The 23,101-nt window shown below is 49.3% G+C and overlaps 1 protein-coding gene and 2 pseudogenes across 1 annotated transcript; 1 reads left to right on the top strand and 2 right to left on the bottom strand.

Annotated features, from left to right (window-relative positions):
• Window positions 1-1,013: 1,013 nt before the first annotated feature.
• Window positions 1,014-11,411, bottom strand: LOC146197728 (uncharacterized). The gene is made up of 5 exons (XM_084597230.1): window positions 11,034-11,411; window positions 10,825-10,960; window positions 10,447-10,689; window positions 9,586-9,778; window positions 1,014-1,216 (listed from the first exon to the last, which is right to left on the bottom strand). Exons 1-5 carry the CDS (start codon window positions 11,285-11,287, stop codon window positions 1,014-1,016), a joined length of 1,029 nt encoding a protein of 342 aa, XP_084453356.1. The 5' UTR covers window positions 11,288-11,411.
• Window positions 11,412-12,234: 823 nt separating this feature from the next.
• Window positions 12,235-14,936, top strand: LOC146197727 (uncharacterized; annotated as a pseudogene).
• Window positions 14,937-16,254: 1,318 nt separating this feature from the next.
• Window positions 16,255-17,348, bottom strand: LOC146197726 (uncharacterized; annotated as a pseudogene).
• Between the last annotated feature and the right edge of the window lie 5,753 nt (window positions 17,349-23,101).

Here is a 23,101-nt window from a genome sequence, read left to right as displayed (position 1 = left end):
TCGGACGATGCTGGACGCAATGCTCCCTTGCGAAACAGATACCGAGCTTTCTACCGACGCCGAGCACTTTGCCCAAGATGCTGAGCAAGCACGCCAACTAACACGCGTCCACATCGCCCAGCAACAGGACAAGGATTCACGCCGGTACAACTTCCGCCACAAACAAGCTTCCTACAACACCGGGAACCAGGTGTGGGTGTGGACTCCTGTTCGACGCCGTGGCCTATCAGAAAAGCTGATTTGCCGTTACTTCGGACCATATAAAATCTTGCGGCGCCTCAGCGACGTTAACTATGAGGTGCTCCCAGATGGTCCAGAGCAGAGAGGCTGTCGGCTACCTCGTCCAGAGACAGTTCATGTCCTACGCATGAAGCCGTATTTTACGCGGTAACTGGAAAACGGCATCAGCAAACTTTTTTTTCGTTTGCTTTGTCCACCTGTGTGCACGTGTGCCGTGTGCGTCACGCTTAAGGAGGGAGGAATGCCAGTGGGCGCTCGGAGCGAAAGACGTTGAAGTGGCGCTCGGAGAAAAAGACGAAGTGAATCGGCTCCGGACTCGCAGGACGCACCCCAATTCTTGGCCGATCCCCCTGTGTGGGTATGTGCCATCACATTAGAGGTCAACAACAACAACAACAACGTACCTAAAGCTTAGACCGTGTAATTCCACCTGCACCAGCTGTGATAACCTAGCCCCAGTCGCCAATACCGTGACAATATTGTGAAGGCCGAAATAAAGAAGTTGATTGAAGGCGATAGCATGTGCGGGTGTGCCATGTTTGTTAACCAAAGCGTCCCGGCCTCGATCAAAGAAGCATAGAAGAAATTAGTATGGCTTGCAATTAAGCTTCATTTCAGTAAGCGGGGGTCTTGCGAATCCGGCAATAGTGATCGCGGGCGATGCGGGGCCATTGGTGAGAAGTGTATTCAGCATTAGCACAAGCTTATTAATGAAAACTTCTTCAGCCCGAGAGAGCTTGGAGGTGTTCGCGAGAAAACCCTCAGGGGTTGTGCTATGAAGCCGACGGAGACTTGCGTTCTTTGAGGTGGTTCAATCGAAAATGGTGGGTGGCAATGTTCATCTCATCGCATGGAGCTTCGGGAGTCATGCACGGGATGTCTTCGTCAACAGGGTCCAGCGGAGGAGTAGAAATGAGTAGACAGTCCCTGGCCGCTTCAAGAGCGGATTGACTCCCTGTGCCATCCTCCGTGTGGCCTGGAGTCCATATGACACGAATGCAATGGCTACGCTTTTCGAACATGGATGCAGCGCGATAGAGCTTGGTCCCGATTAGGTTGGTAGTAGTAGGTTCATTTAGTTCAAGTGTGGCGGCATGGCAGCCTGATGAGTCTGATTTAGAGTGAGATTTGGCCCATGGCTGATATAGGGTTCGACTGTAGGTATTTTACCGCATTATAGAGCACCAGAAGCTCACCGTCGGTCGGAGTAACCCATGGGGCGTAACGAGTGCGAGAACTCTTGAAAGACAGGTACTCTAGGCAAATCCAGGTTGTTGCTAGCACGTTGCCTTTTAGGGATGCGTCTGCATAAATCTCCATTTCGTCATCAGTTTTAGCTGACGATATTCGTTTTACTACAATGCGCCATTGTAGAGAGCGGTCACGTGCAATTGCTCAGAACCGAGGTGAAGCCATGTACGAGTGTTGCCATGGAGGTAGAGGCATCCTTGTGAAATCAGGAACATGACAATTCCAGTGGTCGAGTACAATGCCTTTTTTAGCGTGAGAGCGACGGTTGTTGTGTCGTTGGATGCCTCGCAGATAATATCTAAGAGCGGTGGTAATGGAGTGGATGCTTCGAGGGCCGTCAGGGGTGTGTGGCGGGGGAGGCTGATTATTGTGCGTAAAGCTGCTCGTAACAATCTGAAGAGCGGCTTCATCACACTTGGTAAAGTTGTATATCGGTGCTCGATGGCCGCAGCTCGAATGAGTGTAAGACAAGCTTTCTGATTGGCCCCACTGTATTTATTTCACATACGTGTAGTGAGATGAAGTCGCTGCTTCCAGGTGATCTTTAGTTCTTTAACCCATGCTCCAGAGCTATTAGTGCTGGAGACAGGAACCCAAAGAAGGCGGATAGTGCCTCACTTTGATGTCAAAATATAGTCTGACAGAAACAAAGAGAGCTGATACTATGGCTTACTGAGGCCTTCATTCGCGATAAACTGTTTTCTAAGGTGCAAGCTTGAGCCGTTGGCTAGCAAAGGAGTGTTCGAGACTATTGATAGCAACCTGGAGATCAGTCTGCATGTCCTCCAGGTCCACTACCTCAGTCAAAATAATGATATCACCTGCACATTTAACGAAACGAGCAGACGTGTCATGTTCGAGGTTTCGAGCCACGTGGACCATGACGAGTTTAAACAAGATGGGTCCAAGGATAGAGCCCTTAGGAACCCCCTGTCAAGGTAGTAACCCTTGCCAAGGTAGTAAGTGGATGAAAGATTATTTCCAGTAGATTGAACACGAATTGGTCGACCGTGTATGAATTGGCGGATCCATCGCAGAGCCCGAGGACTAGGATATGCTGCTGCAAAGGTCTTCGAGTGTGATGTTCTGGTTCACGTTATCAAAAGCCTTTTTCATGTCAACGGCTAATATATAATTTGGAGTGTGCACACGAGATGTCCGATTTATCCCACTGCGAAGTAGCCATAGACAATCGTGCGTTCCCGATGTGGGCGGAAAACAGATTGAGAGGGGTGCAGGCCGGTCGTAGCGTACTCGAGGTGATACTGCATGCGATTGAAGATCAAGCGTTCAGTTAGGTTGCACAAGGTTGAGGTGAGTGCTATAGGCCGCAGGTTAGCAATCACTGTAGGATTCTTACCCTGCTCTTAGGATTCGGATGGTATGTTGTGAGCTTCAGGTGATCCAGAACTGCCCCATCAGCCCGAGAATCATTGATAGCTCTAAGAAGCTGGGTACGCGTGGGCTCGTCCAAATTTCGTAGCATTTGTCAGGTGATGTTGTCGCAGCCAGGTGCCGGTCGAGATGCACCTTGCGCTAGTGCAGTTGAAAATTCGGCGAGTGTGAAAAGTAAGTCGAGGTGATGATTGGGCGTTGCGATGTCAGAAGCAGCAAGAGACCCTGGTGGTGTGGTGGAGGTGTCAGGGCAAATGTCGATATCACATCTCGTTCAGCGTCTTCTGGTGAGCGCGCAAGCCAGAGTTCAAGTACAGCCACACGGCATTTGCTTGTGTCTGCCATAGGGCGATACGCACGCCAAAGTTGCGACAAGCCAGTTTCATTTCCCTATTTCTCGCATTTAGCGTACCATTGCTCTGAGCAAAGTTGAAGTTGATAATCGCGGATCGCCCTATATTGGCGACGTAGGGCCAGTAGGCTTGTGACGGCGCCCGCAGCATCGGTAGCGGTGAGTGAGGGTGACCACCCGTTGGCACAGATGGTAAGATGACTGTCAAGATACCGGGTATCAGCGTCACAAGGCATGTGTGTTGCGACGCCTTTAGAGCAGACGTTAGTTCGATAGAAAAGGCCAGAGAGGGAGTCGAATGTTATCTCAGATGTAAGGCGTCGAAAGTGGTTCCAATCGGTAACGGGGGCGTTTTCTTTTGGCGAAGCTTTTTTCCATTCAGTCTTATGAAGATGGGGTAATGATCGCTACCCCAGGTGATGTTTGGGGCAGACCAATGTTTGGCAAATGCGCGGGTAGAAAGGGTAAGGTCAGGGATTGTGTCAGTTTGTTGTGAACAGGAATGGAAGTGCTGCTCCAATTGCTCTATTCTGCTACAAATCGCTTTCCCTGCTCCATCCTGCTCCAAAATGCAATATTGCTCCAAAACTGCTCCTAACTGGCTATATTGATGTTCTGCCACCAAATTTTGCAGAACACGGGAACATTGTCATTGCTTCAGTGGCAAATATATAATGCATCTTGCACTGGGCTTAATACAAATGATATTTTTGCAAGGGAACGATGCATGGAGCATAATAAATATTTGTTCGCAAGTATATTTAATATGAGGTCAAAATAGGGAAACACATTAGGTGAGACAAGGTGTTCAGTTATAAAGCGCACCAGCAAGCGTAATGTTTGCCGCTAGTCTTTTCCAAGTTTTTGCTAAAGTTGGCGTGTGTTATATATCTTTACATGCTTTGGCTATTCGTCTTGTCAGAGATGCATGGGAGGTTGGAAAGGTATTGTACTTGCATAGAAAGGAATCAGATTGGAGATTTGGTATTTAAGAAAAAGAAAACTGCAATTATCAAAGGTGTTTGACCTTGAAAACGTGCTCCAAAACAAAATTCAAATGCTCCAGAACTCTCGTTTCGTTGCTCCAAAGCTGCTCCATAGCTGCTCCAAAATGGCTTTACTACTGCTCCCAAAGCTGCTCTAAAATGCTCAAGCCTGCTTCCACTCCTGTGTGAATGAAGTCCTACTCCTGTCGGAACTGTCGGTTCGTTACGAAGGGAGAGGTTTGTAAATTCAATGCCGTCAAAAAGGTTTTTCCCCCTGGTGTCAGCTTCGCAGTAACCCCATAGAGGGTGAGGCACATTGAAGTCTCCGACCACCAGCGCGACGCCTGCACTGAGGGTTAATAATTCATGGAGCCAGGCATAATTGTCAGCTCGCGCAGCTGAAGTATTTGGTCTGTAATACACTGATGCAAGAAAGAATGGGCAGGAATTAGGTGGCTGAAGGTGCACTATAACGATTTCAGTTGGTACCGTAATAACTTGATTTCTATTAACCAAAATAAAACTAAATTAGTATGTTTTCACGATCCGCTGAAATCTATTCCTGTCATCACTCCAGTGTTTCTTCATTCTCCTCTTTGTAACAATAGTTCTTGCTCTCCTATTCCATACCTCTCAAGTGTCAATTATCTCGGTGTTCATTTCGATTCTAACATGTCTTGGAACACTCACTTGGCTAATGTTTGTGAAAAGCTGCGCAAAATAGCCTGCCTGCTGTATTCTATCAAAGCACTATGCCCAATTTACGTAAGGAAAACAATAGCACATGCATTGGCTTACAGTGTGCTGAGATATGGAATTTGTTCTTTTTATTTTTGTTCAGTGTTTTGGCGCAATAAAGTTGATTCTTTACTAAAATCCATAATTCGGGCGGTGATGTATGGTGTGCACATTACTAACAATCCCGGTCTTTTTTCATGCTCGCACATGCCCTCGTTCAGGCTGTTATTCAAAGAAACAGTAATCCTTTCCTATATATGGAACAATGATTTCTGCCTCCCGTATGTCCCCGCCAGAACATTACGTCCACGCGACCGCTTTTCCTTACCAAGAGTACGGACAAGATACGGGAAACGTGTCCGTGCCTTCTATGTACCTGATGTGTTAAACGACCTGCCAGATAATGTTTTATCTTCCAGCACGCGGAAAGAAGTAAAATCTTATATCTTTGATCTGTATGTGTAATTTTGTTTTTCTTTTTTTGTGTTTTATTTTTTATTTTTTTCCTTCCCCGTCATTTCTTACTGCCTTTCTTTAGTTTTTAGTTTGAGTCTTGTGTAATTGACTTACTGTGCCGCCCCTGGGCTTGCTCCATTCTGCCGAGCGCTGCCCCACAAGCCCATTGTTGGCTTGGGCAGGCTCGTATTTGTATGTAATTTTTTCAAATAAATAAACAATTTATATATATATATATATGACGCTCTGTACAAGCATTCGAGATGCTGCGCTGAGCTGCAGTGCACCCTGAACGAATGAGCAGTGCAGTTCGTTCGGAAGTCTGTTGTAAACCCGTACGGTTATGCCGATGCATTATACTGGTAGCTGTGAAGGTCCGATAGTCCGGTATTGAGCAAGGGCCTCTTGTTTCTTGTAGGAGAATGGGAATAGGCTTGTGTTGTCAAACTTGAGTTATGAGGAAGGATTTGGTTTGCTGAAAGCTACGAAAATTCACTTAATGATGAGGTCCCTACAAATACCGGCCATGATTACTAGACGTGGATATACTGCAGTGGCCTTCTTGCGAGGTAGTCCATCACCGCTATAGTAAATTCCTGTGTAAGGAGGTATTGGACTTGTGATGCCATGAGTGTGAGAGGTTTCTTGATTGAGTCTAACTGGGGGGCAAGATCTCGCTGAAAGATGTTCAACTGTTTTTGAATTTTGCGCGTACTTTCAAAGCTTATTTGTGCAGCGAATTGGTCGTTATGTGTAGCGTTTGCTACATGAGCGCTCGGTGTTGATGCAGCGGTTTGTTCTCGAGCAGCCGTAGCGGATCGCCGAGTACGGAAGCGACTGCTTCGTGCCCGCCGTGCATTGTCAGCAGAGGGCGATCGCTCAGGCGTGGGTGTTTGTTTGCGAAGTAAAGCACTTTCTTGCTTGAGCTGAGCAATTTCTTCTTTTAGTGCTGTTATGACCGCTCGCTGCAGCGTCTGGAGTCGATGACGGTGTGGCGGCAGGACATTCGTCGGTCAGCAGAGCAGACCAACGCACTCCATTGCGTACAGTAGAACTTCGTACAGTAGAGCTAGTTAAAGCGGATAGTGGCGGCTGATACTCGTCAGACTGAGTGCCTGCTGGGACATGCATGGCTCAATGAAGCGTGGCAAGCGGTTTTATATAAGACGCAGAACGGAGGCTCTTCGCATTCCTCATCACCCAAGATGTGAACGCCGCTCTTGCAAACACCTTCTGAAGGGCAAAATTTAGCAATGCGCCCTAAATGATGGCAGTTGAAGCAATTAAGACACTTAGGTTGATAGGGAGCAACTTTAACAATCTCCATGTAGTATTTTAACACACGTGGGAGTGTGGCAGTATTGAACGTGAGAAGTGCTCTGTCGGTTTTTCCCAGCTTCTGGACGCGCACTATTTCGGCTTGCTCACAGCGGAGCCAATTCATATTAGTATTCGATTTCGCACGTGGGTCGATGCGTATAACTCCGGGTGATATGTTGATGTTGCGACTGTGCCTGTCGACTGGAATTGGTAGGGAGACAACCGTAGTGCCGTCTTTAAAACGAAGCGACTGGATGTTACAAATTTTACTAGCGTGTTCCTCGTCATACACCATTATGAATATTCCATTAGCAGCGTCATCAATCCGTGAAGTGGATGCATCTCCGCCAGTTCTGCCTTAGGAGCAGTGCTACCTATGACGGACGCAATAACCTACTTGGGAATCTGTTTGGTTGTGAACTTTTGCAGCGGTCTAAGGAGCAATGTAAGGCGAGGCCTACTCACCCTTTCAGTTAAGGAGACCTTGCTTTGGTGCGTTTTTGGCGCGTCCAGGTGACCCACTCTGCGGCGTCCGGCATCACATTGTCGTCAGCGTCCATCGTTGAAATCTGCTCATTGTCTTGAGGCGTACTTGGTGGAGGCAACAAATCACTGCCTTTGGAAACACTTGGAGGCGACTGTTCGAAACGGCTGGGAGGAGCTTGAAGTGTTGCGGGCGATGATTATCCTTGACGTTCGTCGGCGCCCGCAGTCGGTGGGACATGGATCAGCCGTATAGCGACGCCAGGCAGAAGACGCCCGGGAGTTCGGCCAGCGCTGGCCCGCTAGGCCTAGCTTGGCAACGAGGGTTATAAAGTCCTGTTGCAAATCCGTTTCGAGTGCAGGGTAAACCGAACTTGGCCATGGCTCTTCAGGGGCATTTATGAACCAGAAACATGGAAGAAAAATATTTGCGCAATAGTAAATCTGCTTCGAACGATGGTTAATCGATGAGCCTAGATGCGGTGCGTCCGATTATAGTTATGATGTCGATGGCCAGGTTACTGGAATTTTGGAAAACCCGCGCGAAGGAACTAAACTAAAGCAAGGCACGAGGTAAGCGGGCTGGATGATAATAAGGGCATCTATTCGTAACAACGAAGTGTAGTACCTATCAAGACCATTTAACGTCAATTTTAGTGATGTAGCGGTGGCGTAGAGGTGGAACATCCGCCTCGCGGGCAAGAGGACCGCGGTACGCATCCCTGTGCCGCGCAATCCCCAACCGGATAAAAAAAGGTTCGGGATGCGACCTATCCGGCGAACACCTCAGAACACGGAAACGCGCTCCCTCACCAGAACAGGATTTGACCACCCTGGTGTAGTAATTGGCCACAACCTCCTATGAATACTTTAAAAAAACCCCGGCCCTCAGTCCCTGCAGTGGCTCCGAAGCAACTGACTGGCGGCGGCCAGACCTGCAACGCAGTAAAGGGTGCTAAGAATCTCTGGAACCGGACAGGCCGCCATTGGAAACGGACCCTAACAACGTTCAACGCTAGAACCCAAGCTAGCGAGAGTAGCTTAGCAGTACTGTTAGAGGAATTAGACCTATGAAATGGGATGCGTTAGGGCTTAGTGAGGCAAGGGGGCCAAATGAGACATATGCTATACTGAAAGGCGGACAGGTATTGTGTTATCGAGGTTTACCGAAGAGACGAGAAATAGGGGTAGGGTTCCTTGTCAATAAAGATATAGCTGGTAATATCACGGCCGCTCGATGGAAGCGCGCACTAGGTGCGGCCTGCTACATCGCCCGAAACCCGCGGGAGGCGCCTACTTCCCGTCGCCACCGCCGCGGCGCCACCGTTCGGGGACAGCCGCGCGCGGAGAGCTGCGCCTGGCTACGCTTTGAGCGAGGCGTCGGTACGGTCGGAGCTTACTGTTTTAAGGATTTAAGAGCTCCGTTTCACACAATTTTGAAACATGAATTCCTATATACTGTCATGTCTAGTGTGAACATGTCAGCACTACCGCGTTTTCTTCGCAAGGATGTATATACTGGCGTGTACACCAAAAACTTATTGTGACGGTAGTTCAAAGCCGCTCGATAGTTCGCGCTTTACCGTGATGTGCATTCGGGTCAAATTGGTTGTCAGATGAAAATTTCACTCGTCTGTCAGCAACTGGAAGCTGTTCAGCGGCCAAGGTAGCACAATGCATTATCCTTTACATCACAATGTCGCGAATTCCTTGCGTGTCATTTTCACACCGTTTACTCATTCTTGCATAAAACGCGTATACAAAAGATTGATGTCAACCTCTTCTATGCTGCCAGCGCAATCCAATAACAAAATGTGATCCTACTGTGACTGGGCGACTGTACTCTCCTGTGCAACTTACAGCTAGCATTCAACAATTTCTAGTCTCAAGAATGCGCTTCAAGTCTTCCAGTTTGAAACTAGCTTATCCGCGATCAGAAAAATTGCTTAATGCTTCGCTAATATTCAGCACATTTCCGTGGAACATCAAGGTTGTAAACTGTTGTAATTTAGAAAAACAAATACATTTAGTATAGTGAAGTTGTGAATTTTTCTAAGCGCAACTGGAGCCGAGGAAACCACAAACTGCTTCAGCAAGACTAGATACATTTATTGCACAGTTACACAAAAAGAGGAAGAAGACGTTCACAAACGGAGAACCTTCCTGGAGAGAGGTTTATGGCATAGCCTTAAAAGTCGCTCCACTGTTGCGTTGAGATTTCCGGCCCAGTTCGCTATCAGTGGGCGCAGCAACTTACTTAGGAATATCTTGCAAAGCTCCTCAGTGTGGGCACGGTTGTTTTTTCGCAGATTAGCTGCGGGTACTGTGTAAAGTGCGGAATCAATACTGAAATGAACAGTTCACACAGCTTGCTGCTTCGCCGGACCTCTTGAGATTTCATTATCCGGTTAATGAAGACGCACGTGAGCTGACAAAGCTTGATTGCTTCCATTTTGGGGTATACCAAGCCTCCGTTGTCCATGTTTTTCATTAGCCCGTAAACAGGGTCGGTTGGCTCTGGTTCCTGCAATAGGGTCTTGCACGACTCGCACGTCACCTGAAAACCATCAGAAAATATCACATAAACCAACAACTTGGTATAGTGGTAGACAAATTTGGAGCTTTCTCCCCTTACGGATTCTCGTTAGCATACATGCACTTGCTACCCGCTTATTAAACACATCCCTTAATTACCGCCTCTATCCCTCTCATGCATACTCTTTAGCATACAGTCGGACGCAACCACATTATGTGAAATATACCACCCGACACAGATATAAAGCCCCGCTTTAACCAAGTCATATGAACGTCCCTGTGTAGTCTCGGTGTAGCGTGCCTGACTCATGATCCAAGGATCCCGGTTTCCATTCCCATCTCACCCTCTCATCTTAATGAAGCTGCAGAGTTCGCAGCTCCTGCCAACTTTATCATGTCATGTGGTCTCGTTGCACCACACATCCCGCCGAATAATCAGGGTCCGGCCACATCACCTGTAAAAAACCTCCTGCCACAGACATTCTCACGGCGTTTTGCCGACAAGGCGGTCACCATTGTTTCTGCGGAACGGGGCTTTTAACGCTATCGCATTGGCTCCTACTCAGACAATCTCAAGAGTATAAACAAATATTGTATGCACAGGTTTCTTTGCTTCCAAGGCCGTTCAGACAAGAGGAAAATTTATAACAATGTGTATGTTTATGTAAAAAAAAAAACAACTGTTCATACCTTTTCCTGACATGTTCTCGCAACATAACCAGCGAGGAACGCTACTGGTGCCACCTCAAAGTGCTCCTCTGCTTCAGAACACAGCGTTAAAAATCCGAGTTCACTGGTCAGCTCCCTGGTAGCAAATTCAATGGCAGTTGGCAGGGCATATGTTTCAGCATCTGGACTTGTTACCCTCAGCGCTGCTTTCATTTCAGAAGAAGTGGGTGCATTGCCACTTCTCGCTGCTTGAAGGATGCCAACCTGAAAAAAAAAAGAGAGGAATGTGACCTTGCATATTGCACCAGCGAAAGACACGGGGACACAAGAACTGGCCCAAGTGATCGCCATGTTAACGTGACCTTGATGAGCACACTTTGGAATATTTTTAAGCAGTACCTTTAGCAGTTTCTCCGCTGTCAAAAGTGCAGTCTTGGCATCCACCCGGTCGTTGTCGCCGTTGAACTGCCGAAGACAGCTAAACAGCGATTCCACAGGGTCACTGTTTAGCCCGCGTGTTAAGACATAGTGGAAGCTGCAATTATGAAATTCATTTGAGTAACTTGTTGCAAACAACGTAAAACTGAGCCGAGAAAAAAAGAACCTACTTTAGGTGGTCAAGAAGATGTTCAATCGGTGCCACTGTTGACCATGTTGTCAGGGGTGTGGCTTCGTAGGTCTCTTTTGTGATTCGCCTCGACCGCCCAGCATTCATTTGGAGGTCTTCCAAGTAACAGATGAAATCTAGCTCCAGCCAGGAGAGTCGTTCATCATCTGTTAAAAAGAATGCTTTCTCATGCGTCCCGCTTGCCTTCACTGCACCGATATCATGTAGGGCATACCATTTCGCAACCATTCGCATGAAATATGTTCTAGCCGAGCTGTCTTTGAAGTGGCATGCTTCAGGATGGCATTCCGGGTTCTCTTGAAGAAATTGTAGCGTTGCTATTACTGCCGGAGAAAAGATTTGAGTGGCCCTGCAAACTTTCATTTTCTCCAGGCTGTTTGGTTCAACGTGGGCACGAGTAAGGAACCTGACTGGCTTAACCAGTAGCTGTGACTGAATTTCGAAGAGCTCTCTGTCATTCTCTGTGAAATGTAAGGAACATAGCAGAGACCTGTCGCTAGGCGCCCACTTGCTACTTTTTCCCGCTTGTCCTTGGCGGGAGATATTCTTGAGCCACGCTTCCCTACGCTGGAGGTCGCATGGGCACTCATGATACCTCACGGGTCGTTTCTCGCGTTTGTGTCGCAGAGCGGCACACAGCAGTTTCGCGGCATTGTGCCGCACGCGTGAGACGGACCACCGCACGTGCGCACAGCAAAAAGCACAAAGCGAGCCCAGCACGCAACGCAAACGCCTCCCGTCTAGACGTGAACAAGCTCACACACGCGCACACAAGAAAACTTGATAAAGTTGATTACGCCGACCTGAGGCGAACGCGTCAGACGAACAAAACCGCGCGCCCCGAGCCCGCAATCCCGACGGTGACGTGTCCCTGAACAGTGGCGCCCTCAGCAGAAACAGCGGGCGCAACTGTAAACTCCCCAAGGACACGCTCGCCCATTGACGGCGGCGCGATGCAGCAGGCCGCACCTGCGCTTCCATCGAGCGGCCGTGGTAATATACAGGAATTCGATAACATTATTGAGAGGGTGGCAGGCTCGTAATTAGGCTTAATAAGCGGTATAAACTGAAGACTAGAGGCCTACGCGCCTACATTTAGTCATGATGACCAGGCAGTCGAAAGCTTCTACGGAGATGTAGAATTGGCAATGGGGAATTTAAAGACTCAATATACTTTACTAATGAGTGAATTTATTGCCAAGGCAGGGAAAAAGCAGGCTGGAGGGTGACTATGGCATTGGATCTACGTTGGAATAGCAGGGTGAGAGTTACTCGTTGAGTTTGCAGGGCTCAATAACTTGCGAATCCTGAATGCCTTCTTCAGCAAACGAAAAAACCGGGAGTGGACATGGAAAAGCCCGAACGGGAAGACTAAAAATGAAATTCACTTCGTACTGTGTTCTAACCCCAGCATTATGCATGATGTAGAGGTAATCGGAAATGTGCGATGCAGTGACCACAGGATGGTAAAGTCTCAAATTAGTCTGGATCTGAAGAAAGAACGGAACAGATTAGTAAGAAAGAAGTCCATCAGCGAATCAGCAGTCAGGGGGAGGGCAGAAGTATTTAGTACCTCTCTACAGAATATATATTCAGCTTTAACCGAGGATCATGACCTTAACGTAGAAGTAATGAACAGTAATTTCAGTGATATTATTACTGAGTGCGCGTTAGAATTAGGCGGTAGGATAGTTAGAGAGGGTATCGGTAAACTATCTAAGGAGACGAACGATTTGAATAAGAAACACCGAAATCTGAAAGCTTCCAACCCAACAAACAAGATAGAACTGGCAGAGATATCAAAGCTAATCAATAAGCCTAAAGCGGCCGACAAAAGGAAGTATAAAATGGGGAAAATTGAGCATGCTATAAAGAACGGGGACAGCCTTAAAGCGGCGAAGAGAAAATTGTGCATAGGCGAAACTCAGATGTATGCGCTAAGGGACAAGGCGGGCAATGTCATCACGAATATGGACAGGATACTCAAAGTAGCCGAGGAGTTCTATACTGACCTACATATCAGCCGAAGTAGTCAGGACAATAATAAGATAGGCAGCAGTGAAAAGCAGTCAGACGTTCCGCCACTGACTAAGGACAAGGTTAAGAAAGCCTTAGAAACTATGAAGAGGGGAAAAGCAGCTGGGGAGAATCAGGTAACTGCAGACTTGTTAAAGGACGGGGGGATATCGTTCTAGAAACACTGGCCACCGTGTATACGCAATGCTTGGTGTCATCGACGGCACTGGAGTAACGGAAGTACGCTAACATAATCTTAATTCATGAGAAAGGGGACGCTAAACACTTGAAAAATTACAGAGCAATCAGTTCACTATTAGTTACATATAAGGTTTTTGCTAAGGTAATCTCTAATAGAATCAGGATGACTTCAATCAAGCAAGAGATGAAGCAGGTTTTCGGAAAGGGTCATATCCATACCACAAACCAGGTGGCAGAAAAACGCTCGGAATATAACCAGCCCTTATACATAGCATTCATTTATTACGAAAAAAGCATTTGACCCAGCAGAAACCTCGGCAGTCATACAGGCACTGCGAGAGCAGGGTGTAGACGAGCCGCATGTAAAAGTACTAGAAAATATGTTTAGTGGCTGCATCGCAACCGTAGTTATGCGTAAATAAAGTAACAAAATTCCCATAAAGAACGGTGTTAGAGAACCAACTCAAGTTAATGGCATCCTAGTGGATATCAAAAAGAACAAGTGGGCATGGGCAGGACATGTAGTGCGAAGAGTGCATAACCGATGGTCGCTTAGGGTAACAAACTGGATTCCAAGGGAAGGAAAGCGTAGCAGGGGCGGCAGAAAGAGGTTAAGGAGTTCGCAGGGGTCAAGTGGATGCAGCTAGCACATCAACGGGTTAATTGGAGGAATATGGGAGAGGCTTTCACCCTGCAGTGGGTAGTCAGGCTGACGATGATGTTCAAAGTGTACTGATCGATTACAACGCGTGCTTAAGTTTCCAAGACAAAACACATCGACTTTTTAAGGCTTGAAAAAAAAAACTTGAAGTCATTGTACGCCTCGTATTGACAGGTATAATACATATCCAATAAAGAGAATTGCTATACGGTAGATTGCCTCTTCACTCAGCCCTGTCAGGCTAACAGCGGCCCTGCGTGGGGTGTCCCATTTGACCAAAATCCTCCCGCGTAGAGATCATATTTACGTTAGATATACCCTCAGGGTGATAGATGCATAGGCCAGGACTCAGGGGAGAAGAACGTGCGAGTCATTCTAAGGCAAATCACACCCGGGTTACCGTTTGCAGCGCGAAGGCGTACGGAGGCACGACAGCTTTTCAGCGCCCGAAATGCCCGATGTAGGACAAGCTTCCAATATCCCGCACGTAGTTCTATCTGGGCCTGCTTATATAGCTTGACGGTGTCAGCAGTACTACAGTCCTTTTTACATAAGCAATGTACTGCCCATGCACGTGTGGACACGAAAAGGCGCACAAGACATGCGCTTAGTACGCGCTTGAATATGAGCCCATTACAATAAGAACAGATTCATTTCGACGATAACAGAAAAAGGACTGAGATGTTTAGCTTGGAATAATTATTAATTATCGTGTGATAGCCTCGTTAACCATGATTGTGTATAGTTTGCCAGGACTTTCCATGTTTATGCTTGATTTGAACTATGTTCCCGCCATATCATGGAATGTGTGCTGCCCGAGTTGGCATTGCAAATAGAAAACCAAGCTGCACGAACGTGTCTGCATGGCCTATACACAGAGTAGTGAGTCTGACTGAGGACCCTAGAATCCCGTTCGATTCATTTTCCTTCTCTAAAGAATAGCCAAAGTTGATATTGAGTTCATAATTGAGTCCTGCACAATTATGAATAATTGTGCAGGACTGAATTGTGCAAAACGATCTCCCCAGTACTATTCACAACGTGCTTAGAGGAAATATTCAGAGATTTGGATTGAGTGCAGCTATCAGCCTATCAGAGATAAGGGTTGATGGACAGTACCTCAATAACTTGCGATTCGCAGATGACATTGCCTTGCTAAGTAACTCAGGGGAATCATTGCAAATATTTATGATGACCTAGGCAGAAAAAGTAGAATGGCAGGCCTAAAAATTAATATGCAGAAGAATAGTGTAATGTTCAACAGCCTCGAAAAGGAACAGCAGTTTACAATAAAGGTAGCGAAGCACTGGAAGTAATAGGCGAATATGTCTGCTTAAAATAGGTATACGTATGACCATAGATCCGGACCAAGAAAGGAAAAAAACTAGGAGAATAAGATTGCGATGGAGCGCATTTGGAAAGAACTCGCATATTATGACTAGCGTGAAAACTTCTTGTTGGGTGAGTTGGTAGTTCATCTTGATGTATGGTTTTTAAGCGCAAACAAAGACAAGGACAAGATAGGCGACACGCACACACACACACACACACACACACACACACACACACACACACACACACACACACACACACACACACACACACACACACACACACACACACACACACACACACACACACACACACACACACACACACACACACGCACACGCGCACGCGCACACGCACACGCACGCACACACGCACACACGCACGCACACGCACGCACACGCACGCACACGCACGCACACGCACGCACACGCACGCACACACACACACACACAAAGCGCCTGTGTGTGTTTGCGCTTTATTTGCGCTTAAGAACCCTACATCATTATGACTAGCAGGTATCGCTCAAGAGGTAAATACATATAACAGTTGCATCTTACCGGTACTCACCTATGGGACAGAAATATGGGGGCTAATGGAAAGGGCTCGATTTAAGTTACGACAGAGCAGCGCGGTATGGAACGGAAAATGGTAGGTGCAACGGTAAGAGATAGAAAGCGTGCAGAGTGGGTCAGAGAAATAACACGAGTTAATGATATTTTAGTAGAAATCAAGAAGAAATGGGCATCGACTCTACATGTAGTACGAAAAGATAACGGATGGTGCTAAAGGTAACAAACTGGATTCCAATGCAAAGAAAGCGTAGCATGGGAGCGGCAGAAAGTAGGGTGGGCGGATGAGGTTGAGAAGTTTGCAAAGGTCTTGTGGATGCAGCTAGCGCAGGACCGGGTTAATTGGAGGAGGAGGAGGAATCAACATTTATTGCGCCCGAAATAATTTGGTGGTGCATGCTTGCACCAGATGGGGTGGTTCCCTAGTTGCGGGGCCCATACGTTCCCAGCAGCTCCTGGCCCCTGTCCGTCAGTGCGAGCTGGATGGATAGGACGGGGCTGGATAACAAAATCTCCCATCGCTCAAGGGGTTGTGGATTGGGGGTATTGGCGGGAAGAGGAGAAGGGGGCGGTCTTGAGTTTTTTGCATTCTGCCAAAACGTGCGGCAGGATGCCTTTTTCTTTTTTTGCAAAAAGGACAGAGCATATCGTGTTCCGCAGGGTACATGCGATTCATCAGTACGGGATGCGCAAGCGATCCCGCCTGCGCTCGACACAGGATCGTCTGTTGTTGCCTGGTGAGTTTGGGGTGCGGTTCTGGCAGTCTTCACCTTTCCTCTCGGCACATACGGGTTATCTCCCGAAAGCTGGTAAGCGGATGCGGTAGCTCTTCCGGCTCGTGCTCGCTGCGGATTGACATTTCTCGGGCATGGTAGTCTGCGATGGTGTTGCCTGCTACCTGCGAGTTAGCCGGGACCCACACGAGCTCTATGGCTCTTTCCGGAAGCTTGCACTTGGATAGAATGGCTCGGGCCGCGGAGTGGATTACCCCTCTGCGGACGCTTCTGTAGGCTGTCTTTGAGTCGGTGACCACGGTGTCCACGCTCGGCTGTGCGAGTGCGAGGGCCACGGCCGCTTCTTCGGCAACTGCGGGGTCTGTTGTCTTTATGGACGCCCTGACGATCAGCCTGTCGTTTGACGTAACCACAACCACTGCATGGTCACTGTGTTTTCGGAGCGAGGCGTCCGCGTAAAGGGCCCTGGGGCTCTCTTCCAGCTTCCGGGCTCTGGCTTTGGCCCGCGCGGTGCGCCTCTCGTACTCCTTGCCCGGTTTGGTCTGAATTGTCGTCTTCCACTCTTCCGGAAGGGCCTCCTTGAGGGGTACTGGCTCAATCTGCCATCCTATTTTGCGTAGAACCGCTCGTCCATGTTTGGTGTGACTGAGCCGGATTCTCTGATTAGAGAGGTGGGCTTCAATGAGCTCCTCCACCGTGTTGCGGGCGCCCATGTCTAGCAGTCTTTGCGTGGATGAGTATATGAGTATACCCAGTGCTTGCTTTGTTGCCTTACGAAGCATCGTGTTTAGGGTGTCCCTTTTTGTTGTCGTCAGCTGGAGATAAGGGGCGGAGTAGGTAACTCGCGACGCGACGACGCGCGTATCAGGCGCATGGTATCGTCCTCTTTGAGGCCTCGGTTTCTGTTAGATACTCTTCTAATCATGCTGAGTATCTAGCTGTTCGGTTGTAGTCTTGATCTTTGTGACGGCGGCGTGTGCTTTCCCGTCGGTCTGAAGTAGTAGGCCGAGGATCCTAATCTGCTGTGTTGGCTTGATGGCCGTTCCGTCGATGGTGATGATCACGTTCGGCGGAAGCTCTTGCTTGGAGTTTCCCGATTGGATCATAAGCATCTCTGATTTCTGGGGAGCGCAGCTCAGTCCGCATGACTTTGCGTACTCGTACACGGTCGTTGCCGCTTTCTGCAAGGCTTCCTCCATCCAGGCATCAGGCCCGGCTCGAGCCGTCCACACTGTAATATCGTCGGCATAGAAAGCGTGGTCCACGCCTTCGATTTGCTTGAGTAGATCAGGTAGGGGCAGGAGGGCCAGATTGAAGAGCAGGGGCGATGTTAAACCTGGAAAGCGCATAAAAAACAACGGACAACAGCAAGAGACAGACACACGAGCGCTTACTTCCAACTGATTTTTATTTTCATGCGAGAAGCAGAATATATGTACACTTCAGATCACATGCGAATGTGATCTTCACATCAATGTGAAGTTCTGTATAAAAGCAAGTGTAAAACAACGCGTGAAATTGTTGAGGCAAGTGAGATAGCACGAACTGGCGATGATTGTGTAAGTGGTGCATCGATTTTGCTGTCTGAGAAAGAGATTGCATATCTTTCATCTTTTACATGTGCAGCCAGATAATATTTTTTCTTGTTTGAGTTTTTCTTCGCACGCGCATGTGATCTGAAGTGTACATATATTCTGCTTCTCGCATGAAAATAAAAATCAGTTGGAAGTAGGCGCTCGTGTGTCTATCTCTTGCTGTTGTCCGTTGTTTTTTATGCGCTTTCCAGGTTTAACATGTCTAACCAACTCGCCCAAACGCTGCCATTATTGAGCAGGGGCGACAAGACCGATCCCTGTGGGGTGCCCCTATCACCGAGCTCGACAGGGTCTGACTTCTCCTCCCCTATCCTGATGGTTGCTGTTCGGTTTGACAGAAAATCCTTGATGTAGCCTAATGTCTTTCGGCCACACCTGGTCATATTCAGATTCCTCAACACGCTCGCGTGGAACACGTTATCAAACGCTCCCTTGAGGTCGAGGGCGAGTATCCCGCGCGGCGCATGCCTCGTTGCCGGCTTGACGACCAGTTCGTGAAGTTGGATCATCGCGTCTTGGGTGCTGAGATGTTTCCTGAAGCCGTACATCGTCTCCGGCATCTGAACCGTTTCTTCGAGGTGCTTCTGCAGGCGGCGAAAGACCATGCGTTCCATCACCTTCCCCGCGCAGGACGTGAGGGAGATGGGCCGCATGTTGTCTATCGTGAGGGCCTTGCCGGGCTTTGGAATGAAGCAGACCTCGGCATCCTTCCATTCCTTCGGCAACCGCGAGCTTTCCCAGGCTTCGTTGATGTACCCTAGGAGGCCGCGGGCCGCTTTACCGCTCATGTTACCAGTAGTTTGTATGTTATAGCATCCCTGCCGGGTGCAATTCTCTTGTTACTTTCATCTATCGCTGTCCACAGTTACGTCATGGAAAACGGCCGGTACAACTCCTTGTTGTCGGGCCCTTCGTACCTCTCGGGCACCGGGTACTGCCCCTTCTCTGTCTTTAGGTACTTCGCCTTCAGGTCTTTCAGGAGCCTGCAGCCGTCTTCCTTGTACATGTTGAATACTTTGGTAAGGTTGCGATTGGTCGCAGTTTTGCTACTCAGCGGGTCGATCAGATGCCTCAAGAGGCACCACGTCTTCCACGTCGAGAGCGTGCCTTGCAGGCCGTCGCAGGTCTTCAGCCAATTTTCCCTGCATAGTTTGGCCACCTGCTCGGCGATCTGTTTGTTCAAGGCTGCTATGCGCTTGGCCAGCTTTCTGTTGTGCCTCTGACGTTTCCATCGCCGCGTTAACGAGTGCCGGGCCGCCCACACGTGGGACAGTTTGGCGTCCACGTACGGTGTCTGCGACGTCGTTGCGATTTCTTGCGCAACTTTTTGGAGGGTTTTCTTCTGGTCCCTCGACCATTCGGTGTAGGTCTGTTGCGTTTCAGCTTGTCCTGATTCTTCCTCAGACGCCTCTACTTGTTCCTGGGTGAACTTTCTCATCTTGTCCCAATCAGTGATCCGCGCTGTCCCCAACAAAGTCCGATATCGGAAACCTCGGATCGTGATGCTGATCACGCTGTGGTCAGACCCCAGGTTCACTTCTTCGCTTCTCCAGGAGACGTCTAGCGTGCCCGATAACCACGAAAGGTCTGGTGTGGTGTTCCTCGCGGCACTGTTCCCTCTTCTGGTAGTTACGTCCGGCTCGTTCAAGAGGGCAATCTCGTGATCCTCCATTACTTTGGCCAATGCTTTTCCTCTTTTTGACTGGAACATATAGACCCATGTTGTGTGAGGGGCGTTAAAGTCGCCGAGAATCAGGAGCGGCCTGGTCCCCGCCAACACTTTCGCCTGGCTCACGATGCGGTCAAATTCGTACTGCCGTTGTGACGGCCGACAGTACGCGCTCATTACAAATAAATTGTCTGCGCTGCCAATTTCTCTTGCATGAATTTCGACCAGCGTGTGCTCGCACCCGCCCTGTGCCGTAACATGTTGAGTTGCTGCCACGTTGCTGTGAACGAGCACCGCCGTTCCGTTCTCCGTAGAGTCCGTGCAAGAGACGTACCCCGGAAGTCTTGGATTCCCGTTAGTCTCCTGTAGAGCAATTACATCGGGCTTGTTGTCTTGCCTGTCAATGTGTAACATTAGTTCCGCTTCTTTGTTGCGAATTCCACGGCAGTCCATTGGTAAATTACGGTGGTGTCCCCCCCCCCCCCCCCCCCCCCCCACGGTCTGCTTGTGCTTCTTACTTGGCTTCTGCATCATTCTTTCCGGGCGTCTCAAGTCGATTGCGCCTGTTCGCGATCGCGTTTTTTATTTTTTCGACCCGCTTTTTTTTCAGGGACGCAAAGCGGTTCCTCACCGATGTTGAGGCTACTTTTAGCGCTTGACGTTTGTGCTTCACCAAAGGCGTCTGAGGCTGACTCTCGACAGCTTTAAGTCGGTCGTCTATTTTGCTTAGCCTTTCGTTAATTTGGAAAATTGCGGCCAAAATGGCCATCAGCTCTCCTTGTTGTTGTTGTTGTTATGGCTGTAGGAAGAAGGAAAAGAAAATGCACGGGCCTGCTACTGGCTCTGTAGCTGAGCCACCTCCGCTGCCTCGTGCAGACAGAAGAGAAAATAGAGAAGGAAGAAAAGGAAGAGGGAAAGAAAAACGCGTGCCACAACAGCCGTCGTCCACCACCGAAGCGGTGGCGGGTGCAATGACGGCCTACAACAGATAAAAATTCGGTGGCAGGCTAGCTCCCGCCGCAAGCGGCAGTGACCTACCGGCCCCAGCCCCATCAGCTCTCCTTCTCGCGGGATCTGGGTCGTTACCGTGGTCGCGGTCTCTGCGTTTGACGCTTCCTCTCCGCTCGCGGGGCTCTCTTCGGCGTCCATCGCCTCTAGATTATTTGCTGCACGTTGCGTGGGCTCAGCGTCTCCCGCTATCCGCCCTTGGTGGGGCGAGCGGGGGGTCCTCCGCGGCACCCTGCGCAAGCCTGCGGCGTTGCTTGCCGCCGTGTTGTCTTGGGGTCCTGAATTTGCCAAGCTGCCGTTACTAGCTAGTGTTTCGATATTATTCATAAGCGCCTGTATTTGGGCGTTCTGCTTCTGGATCTGAGCGTTTTGGCGCTCTATGATCCCCTGTCTTTCTGCGAATTCGCTTGTGAATTAAGGGGTTGGGAGGGTGTTAGGGGTGGGAATTCGGTGTCGCTGGTTAGAGCGACGGGAGACCTGTTAGTCCGGCCCACCTTTTTCTCGGCGATCCCTCGATGTCCGGTTGACTCTGGCGACTGTTGTTATTGACAGTCACTGTTGTTGCTGTTGCAGCCCGGCGTGTGTGACCGGTCCCGTTGTTTGGAGGCGCTACGGTGGGGCTCGCCTGCAGGACCTCTTATCTCGGTTCCTTCTCCCGGCGTCTTCTTCCTCTGCTCGGCGCCGTTCCCAGCGCCGCCGGCGGACAACGTAGGGTGTCTTGAAGCGGGCTTTGCAGGCCTTGTCCGCGGTCAGGTGTTTGCCTCTGCACAGGCCACACTTCGGGACACATTCGTGATCTTCGGCGAGGTTGGAGATTCATCCCCCCTGGCAGATCGTGTTCGAAGGATCCGGGCATACGTCCATTCTGTGGCCCACTCTTCCGCACGCATAGCATACGTCGAATTGTTTACTATGTAACGTGCACTCCGTGAGCAGGTTGCCGTATCTCACGTATTTGGGTACTTTATGCCCTTCGAAAGCAATGACGACTGATCAGGTCTTAGCAATCCGGTTTGCCTGTAGGGCCGTTGGGTTATGCTTGTGCACAACATTGTCCTGAATATCCTGGGCCGTATCCTCGAGCGGGATGTCCCTTATGACGCCCTTATGGAGCCGCTTCGTAGGTATTTACTTCGTGTGCCCTGCCGGTATGTCAATCCTTTAGACTGCAGTGTATAGGTCGGCGTTCTCTCTCTTGGAGGTGCTCACCACAACGATATTCTGCTGGAGGTTGGGGCACACGACGTCTTCACTTGCTTCATTGGCGGGGATCTGTGCCGCCGCCACAATGGCACGACTTAGTTCAACGCGGGTAACGTCGCTCACGTGGAGCCCGCCTTGTGGTTGCAATACGATCTTTATGTCGCCGCGCGGCAAGTCTGGCATGCGCGCGGCCTTCAGCAATTTGCCCTTGTTTATACGTTTCACCCTTGAGTGACGTGTATCGCCGCCAGTGGCGTCTCCGCCGAGGTTGTTTCTCCAGCTGTTGACATCTGCAGCCATGGCCTTCGAGCCATCTTGGTTCGTTTGAAGTACGGTATTTAGGCCTAGCTTGCCCATGCCTTTGTGCCTGACCCTCTCGCCGGCAGTTTTCCAGCCTTGCGATCTTGTGCACTGGTCCGGCGGAATTTCGATGCCGTCCACCTCTACTCGCATAGCGGTAGTTATCTTAGGTCAATGATCATTTGCGTAATCACTGATCATTCAATGTTCCTCTGGCGGCTTCACCGAGGCTCGGGATGGGCCTACCGCTCCTCCGGCCAAGGCCGGAGTCGACGTTAGGCCCATCGCTCCTCTTGGCACACAAAAGTCCTTTAAATTCGGAAAAAGTGGTCCCCTACCTCGGAATTCGAGTTCCCGGTGGTCCACACAACTTCATGCTGGTTTGGTTTGGTTTGTGGGGTTTAACGTCCCAAAGCGACTGAGGCTATGAGAGACGCCGTAGTTGAGGACTCCAGAAATTTCGACCACCTGAGAATCTTTAACGTGCGCTGACATCGCACAGCACACGGACGCCTCTTCGTTTCGCCTCCATCGAAACGCAGCCGCCGAGGTCGGCTTCGTGCATCCGGTCGATGCACTTTCATTAAGGTGCGACTCTCAAAAAATCCGGCAGTTCAATGAAAAAAACACGGAGCCCAGGCGAAACGCGTCCGCTCGCTCCGCAAGAACGCCAAACTCCCCCGGGTTAATTGGAAGGGTATTCATTGCCTGTCCGCGTAAGCATGCATGCTTGTATGTGGACATGGCAGTCCAACACATA

The sequence above is a fragment of the Amblyomma maculatum genome, chromosome 3, assembly GCF_055883805.1.
Source record: "Amblyomma maculatum isolate TAMU_Amacu chromosome 3, ASM5588380v1, whole genome shotgun sequence".
Classification (NCBI taxonomy): domain Eukaryota; kingdom Metazoa; phylum Arthropoda; class Arachnida; order Ixodida; family Ixodidae; genus Amblyomma; species Amblyomma maculatum.
Note: the sequence above shows the minus strand (reverse complement) of the source record. Positions and strands in the feature narration are given on the sequence as shown.

Bases quoted from the DNA above. Each gene is read 5' to 3' on its own strand.
- LOC146197728 (XM_084597230.1), bottom strand. From the start codon at position 11,287: ATGCGAATGGTTGCGAAATGGTATGCCCTACATGATATCGGTGCAGTG. The intron at 10,690-10,824 runs GTACTGCTTAAA...TTTTTTTTTCAG, and splicing joins CAGCGGAGAAACTGCTAAAG to GTTGGCATCCTTCAAGCAGC. The intron at 1,217-9,585 runs GTGAACTGTTCA...TATGGACTCCAG, and splicing joins CCGGCGAAGCAGCAAGCTGT to GCCACACGGAGGATGGCACA.